This window comes from Candoia aspera, chromosome 2 (genome assembly GCF_035149785.1).
Source record: "Candoia aspera isolate rCanAsp1 chromosome 2, rCanAsp1.hap2, whole genome shotgun sequence".
NCBI lineage: Eukaryota > Metazoa > Chordata > Lepidosauria > Squamata > Boidae > Candoia > Candoia aspera.
In genome coordinates this window covers 174634977-174646610 of record NC_086154.1, presented here as the reverse complement: position 1 = coordinate 174646610, position 11634 = coordinate 174634977, and the positions used below count along the sequence as shown (strand labels likewise).

General features: G+C 37.8%; 1 protein-coding gene across 3 annotated transcripts in view; it reads right to left on the bottom strand.

The window, feature by feature from the left end:
* Positions 1-344: 344 nt before the first annotated feature.
* Positions 345-11634, bottom strand: part of FSD1L (fibronectin type III and SPRY domain containing 1 like) — a 42181-nt gene continuing 30891 nt past the window's right edge. For 2 of the 3 annotated variants that reach the window (XM_063294935.1, XM_063294936.1), the window contains 4 exons: positions 10334-10434; positions 8558-8809; positions 6200-6288; positions 345-3485 (listed from right to left, as the gene is read on the bottom strand). In XM_063294935.1, coding sequence (XP_063151005.1) covers positions 3363-3485; positions 6200-6288; positions 8558-8809; positions 10334-10434 — 565 coding nt within the window. In that variant the 3' untranslated portion in view covers positions 345-3362. The remainder of the gene's footprint in view (positions 3486-6199; positions 6289-8557; positions 8810-10333; positions 10435-11634) is intronic. The other variant, XM_063294937.1, reaches the window with a different exon arrangement.

Here is an 11634-nt window from a genome sequence, read left to right as displayed (position 1 = left end):
GGTTTGTCTCTTCAGAAAGCTACAAAGGAAAATTGGGCACCATTTTCATGCAATTTATATCAGTTTTATTTATTTTGTTAGATTTATAGCCTGCCTTTCATTCAGGAGCTCATGGAGGCATGCATACCAACCCCGCTCCCTCGACAACCAGGTAGGCTTGGCTGAGTATGAGGCTGGCCCACAGTTGCCCAGTGAGCTGTGGCCGAGTGGACACAAACCCGGGTCTCTGAAGTGCCAGTCCAAAGCCTTCACCATATCTCCCTATGGCAGGAGAACAGCTCCATCCTTAAAGACACTGATTTCAATGGCATGGCAATAGTAAAAAAAGACTGCAAGAAGTGAAGTGATTTCCCAATGTTTATTAATACAAAATCTCTCCAAGATGTGATTGAGTTAAAGACACAGCAAATAAAAACACTCAGTGGGCTCTAAGGCACCCAGTGTTGTTCTGGCAGATGAGATTGTTATTTTTGGATACTTTCTCAAGGGTTAAGACCGAAGCACTGAATGGGAGCAGAACCACCAATCCACAATATCCTTGTTTAATAATAATAATAGCATTCTAATCTCAGCATCTACTACCACAACCAAGAGCAGTGATATGGACCAAGTTTAAAAAGGCACATGCAGAACTGTTTTATCAATGGTGAATGAACAGACAGTTTAAAGGGCAAAAACATGAATACAATATGCTTCTTCAATTTAGTGCCAAACCCCAAAATAGCTAGAAGATGTAGGGTCAAGAATGAAACCACCCATAGATGAAATGCTACTGTACCAAATTATAATTTGCATAATTCAAATCTCAATATTCATGAGATAATTTGTTTCAAACCTGTTTTCCCCATAAGGAATGCATGTCCAAAAGCAAGGCAGAGAATATAAACAACAGTTCACTGAAAAAAACTCAGACTATTTCTACTTTCCTTAGCCAATGTTACTTGTAAGATTAAACAGAATTCTTAGCATCTGTCTTGTATAATAACTGTAATATTTAAATAATACTAAATTAAATTCTCATCCATAATATTGTCCATGTAGCTTCAGCTTTAACCTGTTGTTTTGACAACAGTCACATAATTTGACATTTAAATTTAATCAATTATTCAATTTCTACACTAGTTTACAAAATTTTGGTACTTGGTTACTGAATGAAAATTCATAATGTTCCAAATACTAAATCAGCAAAAAAGAATTTCCCCCCCCATAAATCTAAAAAACAAACCTATTTATAATAGAAAAATACATTTTACAGTAAGTAAGCAGGCAAATTATGTACATACTCGAAAAACACTATCCATTGTTACTGATCTAGCATTCCATATCCAAAAACACAAACTAATACTTTCATTCAGCATCTGCATGCTTGCCACCAAATAGAGCTGATCAGAATTACTATAGCATTAACTTTTTAAAGTACTTTATAAGTAAAGAAAAAGTGTCTAAAGTGCTTAAAGAATCTCTTGTCTCTTACTTTGTTAAACTGACAGGGGATTACTTTGTTGAGCACCATCAGAATTAAATATGCCTCAACTATTCCACAGTACTTATTTTCCTCACAATGGTGATAAGAATCCTATATTTTTGTAGATGCATGTTAAGAACCTCCAGCATTAGCACTGCAATGAGTTAAATAAATTAGAAAGCAGTTGAATTGTGGAATATTAATAGGTGTTTGAAGAACTGAATTGACAACGTGTATGGGTCTGCATATGTACCTCTCGGTAGTAAATGGTCAATTCTACTTTTAACAACTGCATCATTCAAATTTCCAGAAGATTCAGGCTAATTAGGATTGCATTTTCAGAACTCCAAATGTGAATAAAATCTTTAGAATAGTCCTTTTACTCGGCAGTGGAGTTGGCATTTGATGTGCAAGCCAGTTACAAGAAAAAATTTATTTCATAAGTCAATTATGCAAGTAATATAAATTTGAGGTTAAGTACTCTAAAATAAAGTATCACAAATACAGGGAGTCTTGCCTACAGAATATCACATTGTAAACAATTCCTTGGTTTACATGATACATACTTCCTTCTACACAGCTTTAACCTGATTCAAGTTGGTTGAAATGGGGAACATACAAGAAGAACCTGAGAAAACCAACTGGACAGACAGTTCCATTGATAACATCCATCCTGAATTTCTATGATTGCATGTATTTATTTTTTTCAAACAGGAAAATTATGGGAGTGCTTTAATATAAAAAGCACTTTTCTTTACACTTTTGGGAAGTTTCTTAAAGAGCCAAGAGACTTACAGAAAGCTAAATACAGATAGTGTACAGGGAAAAAAGATAAAATTTTGTAGGGCTTAAAGCAAATTAGGGTAACATTGGAACATACTACAAGCTTAGGATAGGCCTCTGACACAGAGAGGATTCTTAAAGGTTCAGAAGTACTTTGTAACCAAGATTATTTAAAGAGTTTTAAGTCTAAATGCAGGAAGACTCTTTACTGTGTTATAAAGTTTGTATATTTGATATTTCCAAGAATCTATCAACTATATTGTTTGCTTTCAGGGCTCAATTTGGAAATTAAGACATAGAGTAAGTCTTTAGTTTATAAATGAAAATGGTTAAAGACGTGATTTAAGTGGATTCTGATCAAATCTTAATTACATGTTGACGCCTGCTAATTGAGAACAATTAAAGGGCTGTTTTACAAACATGAGTGAGAATGAACACATCATAAATGAACAGAAGCATCTCTAAGCTCCTTAAGTTAAACTGATAGGCTAGAAATACATACAATAGTGAAATATAGATGACATCTTCCATACTTCAATGTAATGGACACTAAGTACCAACTTAAAATTACTTAGGATGAATAACAAAGTTAAGTCTTGGAGTCTGACAGTAAAAGAGCTACCCTGAATGAAAGGACAGTGATCAAAACATTAATTCATGTTCCTCCCCTTTTCTATTTGTGGACATTTTTTCTGATTTTATTAAAAGAGTCCCAGTTTTTAAGTTGCAGTGTTTAGCTCCTTTTCTTATAGGCTAAACCTGAGTATTAGAAATCCTAGAAAGGAGAAAAGCAGTGGGGGTGGGAGCAGTGGGGGAGGAGCCATACTAAGATCATACTTGTCTTTGCTACACATCATTCAGAATTAATTATCAGTCAAGCAACCATAAGACAAGTAGTCAAGTTTATTCTAAGAGAAGCATATAGCTATAACCTGAAATATCTCTTTGTCAAAAAACAATCTGTTTTCCTATTATACTTCAATACACTCTTGCTAATACTTCAGTATAAGCCAGTTTCAGTACAAGCATTTTGCACTAGTGGTGGTCAGGCATTGGAAGTAGCAAAAATGCATTAAACTGTTCTTTGAGGTGGTTGCAGCTGTTAACCAGAACATCACTGGCCAACATTGGTTAGACTACTAGTGGAACCACTCAACCCATTTTCACTTTTCTGCAGTGTTTTCACAGCTGTTGGCACTTGCAATCCTGTTGTCAATGTGAGTCCACCACACCAAACCTAAAAAATCAGACATAAAGAAAGATGAAAAATTACCTGAGCTTTCTTCTTAAAAAGAAAACATTATCACTGGAATCACATATTTCCTACCTTCTTATTCATTATGGCTGCTTCAAAATCAAGAAGCATTCCGTTTCTTTTTTTTCTATTAACCAGAACTCAGCACTGTGCCTCAACTCTAACCTGTACTTACAACGTTAACTCTGGTATGCTGAACCAGCCAACTTCAATCTACAGTTTGAAACTGGCTTGTTTCAAGAAGGTCATGACACTTGGGCTGTACTAAGGAATAGTAAACAAAAGCTTCCAGTCCTCACCTTGCAATCATAACTCAGTACAGTTTGTTCCTATCATGATAAACCATACTTTATCTCACATTTATCTTTTTATTAAGAATTAATTGTTAATGCTTAAAACATACCAAGAAAAACATACAGTATTATTTTAAAGCTGAGTGCACCTTCTACACAAGATAGATACTTCGTTTGTTATACAAACAACTTGTATCACATCAGAAAAACATGTTTGCTCTAAAAAAGGGTTTTGTGAGAACGGAAACAAAATGATAATGTCCTAACAGCCAGGAACCACGCTGAGACAAGGAATAGGTCTCTAGTGTTTATTACTGCTACATAACAGAAAATCCTAACAAACTGAAGAAGCGTGGGAAAAACCCAGACATATAAACCCCAAAGGCTAAGGCGGGCCCGATCTGTGTCTCTTTGAATGGCTACCTAATTCCTCAGTACTACGCATGCGCTTTACAGCCTGGATGGGAGCCCCCTGCTCGCCATCCTTACTCATGACAGGTAAGACAAGTTAAAACTTAGGACTAGATTTGACTGCATAAAGCAGAATGAGCAACTTGAACTTCTCCACCTTTGCCCAATTTTTGCCAGTGTCCCTCTCAGTGAAGTCCATCAACAAACTCTAATTTCTTTCTTCAGAATTTCCCAAATTTTAGAGGAGGTTGTCCAGAGTGGAGGAAGTTGTAATGGGGAAGACAAGTGAGAACTTCTTCCCCTTTACACAAGTGGTCTTCTGCCTGTACAAGCCTGGATTCTATTACTACCAGAATGCTACCTTCTTCAATACAATTTATTCTATGCACCTATTTGCAGTATAAGGAACAGAAAGACAGTTAAGTATTAAAGTTGGAAAAAGAAAGCTTTCCCACTGTCACTTGGGAAAAAGAATGGATAAAGTAAGCAAATGGCTAGACTCGACATTCAAATTTCAGGAGGAACTAGCTGGGAGATTCCTGCACACAGTAGAAATCCTGGGGTTATATAAGGTATTTTCTTCACTTATCCTTGGTCCACTAAACCAAGTGCAACTAGGATGTAGATTTATTCACTGTTCTTTCATTTGAAAAAGCTGAAGTCTGCCTCATGATGTAAATTCACAAATCCCATGTTTACTTCCATAGTAAAATACTTTAACTGAGATGCTATTAAAGATGGTTCAGAAAATTCAGCTGCACAGTTGCTTGTAGAGGACAATCTGAACCTCTAACTATTTTTGTCTTAGCTGCATTCTTTGTCCATTTACCAGGACCAATTTGAAATATCGATAGTTAATATTAAAATCTTGGTGCCAACCATACAAAGGACCATTTGTATCCATACAAGCCTGCTCAGGCCCTAAGAGTAGCATCTGAAGTAGTATTTGATAGATGGGCATATAAACAGAACATTTTATTGGAAATCCAATGCCTTTGCAATCCCTTTCCTACAGAGCTACAAATAGCTCCTAATATAGACTTCAAAGATTTCAAACACTTTCCCCCAGAGTTTAGGGTTTAATTACTACTAGTTTAATTAGTTCAATTAGTTAGGTATAATTCTTGCTTTCCCTTTACATACTTACTCTATTTACATTGTTTTTTCAGGCTGTAATTATATCGTTTTAATAAGTTCTGAACTGCCATAGGAAATTAATCCTAAATAGCAGCTAAGATGGAAACAAATTCAAATTAATGATGTCAAATAAATAAAAACTAAAGAATTGCCTTTCTTCTATTTTGTTTAATTACTTCTAGCTTTTAAAAACACTGACGCCTTAACATCTTTAGCACTGTAGCCTGGGATATGCTCACCAAGAATTCTGGGAGTTGTAGCTCAACAAATCTGGTAGGCACCAAATTGGAAAAGTCTGCATTAATTAAATAAAACGTTTTTGTTTTTAAAAAAGAGGGAATATACTCCCACTTCAATAGAATTAAGAGTCGTTGGGAGTTGGGTAACATATAAATTTGATAAATAAACAAACAAGCCAGTTTTCTTTATTGTAGTAGCCATTCAAGTTGCTTTTAAGGAAAAAAAAAAAGAATGTATGTACTCAGAACGTAAGTTCTGCAATCTACAAAAAGTATGCATCTACATTTTATAGCTATAAGAGCATGTGTTAAAGATTTTTTTTTAAGTCTAAGCTGTCAATTCTAAATTTATTAGCTGTTTCTCTGAATCCTTGAAGAACATGGGAGTTAAATCATACAGATGGTCACTTAAAAAAATAAGACACAATGAACTGGTCTAAGCAAGGTAGATGGTTACAGGCCTGTCACAAACATCAAAAGCTTATAAGTAGCCTAAAATATATTATATTACAGGTTTCCTCATATCATTTTACAATTTGATTTTATTTACAAGAGTAATTGAAGTAGTAAAACTGAAACATTGCAGCAGCAATTTGATTAGATAATAAATACTAACCATAAAACCTGGTAGTAGAGGTTGGGTAAATTTTGTTTTGAAAGTATATAGCAACTGTTTTGAGCTTGCATTATAGAAAGAGAGTTGACCTAAAGAGAGAAAAGCAGATTAATACTTCCATTTCAAAAACAAACTTCAAACCAGGAAATGTTCAAAATCTTCAAAAGTGTACTTGGTTACCACTGAACATGCCATTAGCTATCACCCACAAACAGTATTAGAGCCAGTTTGGTCTAGTGGTTAAGGCAACGGGCTAGAAACCAGAAGACTGTGAGTTCTAGTCCCGCCTTAGGCATGAAAGCCGGCAGGGTGACCTTGAGCCAGTCCCCCTCTCTTAGCCCAAGAGCCAATCAGGCGTAGCAGGAGAGTTCTAGTCCCGCCTTAGACATGAAAGCCTGCTGGGTGACCTTGAGCCAGTCCCCCTCTCTCAGCCCAAGAGCCAATCAGGCGTAGCAGGAGAGTTCTAGTCCCGCCTTAGACATGAAAACCTGCTGGGTGACCTTGAGCCAGTCCCCCTCTCTCAGCCTAACCCACCTCACAGGGTGGTTGTTGTGGGGAAAAGAGGAGGAGGAGGAAGGAGTATTAGGTATGTTTGCCGCCTTGAGTTATTTATAAAAAATAATAAAAAGGTGGGATAGAAAATAAATAAAGAAATCTTGCTGCCAGCATCAGCATATAGGACTAAAGAGAAAAATAAGTTTTACAGCATGAGTGGGTAGCTAAGAAGTAGCTCTTGACTCAGAATAGATGGACTATGGAATAGCAAGTTGCTTAATGCCTGATTTCTATGCCAACTGCCAGATGAACTAGGGAGCAGAAAGCATGGAATGAGAGCACATGTATGCACCAACCCACAGATGGCCAAAAAGGTAATTTGTTTGTTTATTTAAAGCACATCGAACTAATTCCTATGATAGCATCTCTGAACTGTTTTGCCTGTTCAGACAAAACATCTGTCTAGTCCAACCCTACTTTCAGCACTGGTTACTTAAGTAACTCTGAAAGCTTACAGAGGTCTTGTAAACTGTATTACCATTTACAACCAGACGCTGCCCTTGTGAATAAAGAGATCCCATTTCACAGTTAATAACAAATTGTCTTTCTTTGTAACTATATTTGATTCTGGTTTATACCATAATAAAGTTTTTGTTTGGTTGACCTATTTAATTTAAGGTACTGTAATGAAGTTAAAAATTGATTATATAATGCACACAAGAAGTATTTTCCTCAGACTGTTTAAAAAATCCCATTTTCCTAACTCCCTGCCCTCCTGCCGCTGTGTTTTAAAGTAAAAGGGATATTTTCTATTCACTTTTGACACTATTTCATAGTGAAAAGATCCAGGGCCACTGCAGTTGTTTTGAATCATGCCTGACAAATGGTAAGAGCTATAGTTTAGAAAAGCTGCAAGATTCTGTAACGCTGACATAAAATTCTATACGATACAGGATTTTCCAATCCTGTATCAACACATTGCAGCAGTACCTTAATTTACCCTAAATAACTGGTCAGCAAACCATTTATTTGTTTGTTGTATGTGCTGCTTTTCAAAACCAGATTTATCCAAAGTAGCGTAACACACACACACATTCTAAAAATTCTTAACACACACACACATTATCACCTGGGATGGGAAGGGCAATAGAGTCCTCCCTACCGAATGTAATCTCCCCCACTTGGATTTTATATTTATATTTATTATTTTAGTATCTTGGTTGCTTATTTTGTAATTTTATACATTGATGCTTTTAAATGGTTAATTTTTATTGTAAACCGCCCAGAGTTCCCCTTTTCAGGGGGAGATGGGCAGTGATAGAAATTGGAATAACAAATAAATAAATTAAATAAATTAAAAAATAAAATGCATAGTAAAACACAATAATTAAAATTCCAAACATTAAAATGATAAAAGCAGCAGCACCAGTAGTTGAAAAGTTACTAAGCAGCAAATAAGCTAAATTCAACACACCAAATGATTAAAATGTCTGGAAGAATTTTAAAAAATCAGGTCCAAGCATATCTCCTGAGGAAGGCATTCCAGAATTGGAGGAAAGTGTACTATCACTGAAAAGGCCCACACCTATTCCTTCAGATATTCTAAAGCCCTTTATATCTTGGGATTACAACTGGAAATAAACTGGAAGCCAGTAAAGTTTTTTGTAAGATTGATATAAAACCAGTTTCAATTAATGCTCTTGTTCTTGTCCTATAATACATTTAGACTCAAAAAACAATGATTTTATCTTGCTTTATAGAAAACAGCTTAAAGATAAATTCAGACCCAGATTTTGCAGACCTTGTCTACAATATTACTTTATTTCAGTTTTCTCAGTAATAGCTCTGAAGTCTTAAAATTACCTCCATCAAAGTCACAATAGACTCCTATCCTGTCTGGAACCACGACATCTAGTGTTTTTGCTTTATTATTGTGTTTGGCTGCAAATGAGGTCTGGAGCCAGTTATTTATATGAACACACCAGCTTGTATTGGTCTTTCCCAGCTGATCAAATTTTCCCAAATTTTTATATGCTACTCCTACACTGTATGTCTTGCAGTCCTTCTGAGCTTTCACTTCCCAATAATGCTGTCCATTTTCAATTGCAGTATCTCCTGTAAGGAAACACAGTAGCATCAATTAACACTTTAGATGGCTCAGAGATTAAGAGCGCACATATGTTAAATATCAGACACAAAGCATATAAGTGTAAAGTAGAGCTTATATGTGTTCGTAAATCTCTTCATAACTTTATACAGCTCCCAGATGAGTTCCCCGTCAATGGTCACTAGAAGGCCTTCTATAGATTCTTCTTGTTCCTCAGAACCTTGAACTCATGAAAAGAGCCAAAGAGAAGAAATGCAGAAAAGACCATTGTTACACACACAAGCTCCCAGGTTCGGTTTATGGTCAATCACTCACAGACTCACAGCCTGCTGAGGCACACGGATCTTGTCAGCCTCCCTTGCTTTCTCAGCCCCCCTTGCTTTCTACCTGGGTTTTCCAGAGAGGTGCGGCTTGAGCAGACAAGACACACAGCCCTGGTCAACAGCCGGGAAGTAATTAGGGACACACACAAATAACTTTCAGCCGAACACTGAGGCACAACAGGTTCTTTGAAATACACAGAGTCCCAGTGAATTTAAAGTAACAGCAAAACTTTACTGGTTGCAAGATACATTGCTCTTTCTCACACGCACATGCACACACACGCTCATCCACACTTACCCACATCCAACTAAGCTGCCAGGCACTAGCTAGAGGGACAGAAGCTGCCATGTCTGGGTCCAAAGTCGACTCAAGGAGTGGGCGGGCTTTGGGACCCTTTTTATCCCCAAAAGTCCTTGCTTTGTTGGTTTCACAAGTTTGGTAGATGGGATGGGGGGGGGGGGAGGCTGGTTCTCCATGTGCTCAGGCCCAACTTCCTTTGTCTGGTTCAGGTGACATTTTTCCTTTGTCTCCTTAACGACTTGCTTCCTTCTTATCTACCTCCCTGAAGGGATCTTTTAGACAGGTTTCCTGGCTTTTGTCCTCTCTGCATACGTGACTGCTGCATTTTTAGGTAATGGCAGCTTCACCCTAGTCTGACACCATCTCAAACAAAGAACAGATGTAGTGCAAACCAAAATATAATCAACAAAAAGTAGAGCAACAATGAGAAAGAAATTAGAAATTTGGACACAGTTACTAAGAGCATCATGGACTGCAAGAAGAAACAATCACTAAGTAAAAAATGACTGTACCCTTGACCAGCAAGAAGTCACAAGCTTTGGGGAAGTGATGTGAGCAGAAGATGAACTAGAAAAAAAGTATTGCTCTTTGAAAGGAGGAGACATGGAAAGAAAGGATAAAATGGATGAGATAAAAAATATTGGGATGTCCTTGGAAGAGCTACTATAGGAGTTGAGCCTGACTTGATAGCACCTAACCAATTATCTATTTAGGCAATGAACTAACACATTTAAGTTTTTTTTCCCTCTTTCAATTCCTTTCTCTGTTGGTATGTTTTTTAGATGGTAATAATCTAATGTGTGAAGTTTGTAAGTAGCTCTTGGAACTTTTTTTTGTTCCTGACTAGGCTTTAAAGAAATAAAAGAATGCATAGCTTTAAATTAAAAAGTCTTATAAAAAGACCTTACCCAAGACTGTATATGATTCCCCAGTAAATCTATCTCTGCTGCCCCTTATCAAAGGTGAGCGTGAGCTAACCGATGACCGCTTTGGAGATGGAGTGCCGCTTCTGTAAGGTGCAAGAAATGAATTTGAATTGACTGTGATATATAAGTAAAAATGACTGTAACAAGTGAGTTAAGGCAACAAATTAGTCTGGACACACTGAAAATAGAAATAAGCTTGACAGAAGCATTTAAGACAAAAGACTGTCCAAACACGCATGCTTTACATTTCTGTATATTCAAAACAAAAAGCCATGCAGAGAATAGGATAGTGGAACTGCACATAAAACATACTGCAACCACAGAAAAGTTACTGACAAATTATTAAGTGGTTATTCTATAACACCAAAAAAAGTCTGCTTATGAAGATGCCCAAATTTTGCCATATTAATACCTTAAAGCTTCAAACCAGTATCTTCATACCAGGAAAATGCCCAATTTCAATACTGCATCACCAATTCTCCCTCACTGTATCTTCCAGCTTTACAAGCATTGCACCGATAGTACAGGTAGTCCTCAGTTAATGACCACTTGTTCAGCGACCATTAGAAATCACAACAGTGCTGAACGAGTGGTAGTTATGACCGGTCCTCAAAGTTCCAGCCATCCCAGCACCTCTGCAGTCATGTGTTCACCGTCTGGGCACTTGGCAACCAGCGCACACTTATGGCAGTTGCAGCATCCCATGGTCACGTGATTGTCATTTGTGACTTTCCCTGCCAGCTTCCCACAAGCAAAGTCAACGAGGAAGTGAGCAGGGAAGGTCACAAGTTACTCCTGTAAGTTGGTCTCACTCCCACTGCTTTTTCTCCCAAGGAGCCCAGCTATGGAATACAAGATCCTGGGGAGCCCACAGCACTCCTCCACCCACGCTGCGTAGTGCACGCTTGCGTGGCACTGCAGCAGCCACCTGCGCACCCTCCTGCACCAGCAGCAGCCATCCCCGCCCTGGCCACATTCACGTAGCACTGCAGAGGCCAGCTGCACACCTCCCACGTTGGCAGAAGCTGCTCCCAGCCCAGCCACACTCACACCATGCTGCAGCAGCCACCTACCCACCTGCCGGCCTTGCAAGCCACCCAGGACTTCCCTGTTCACATTGCTTGTTGGGAAGCCAGCAGGAAGTTGCAAGGAGGTCCTCGCTTAACGCCCACAACCCTCGCTTAATGCTGGCAATGGAGACTGTTGGGATTGCCACTGCTAAGTAATATGGTCACATGACATCATATTTTACAACCACATTGCTTAGCGGTGGAAATTCTGGT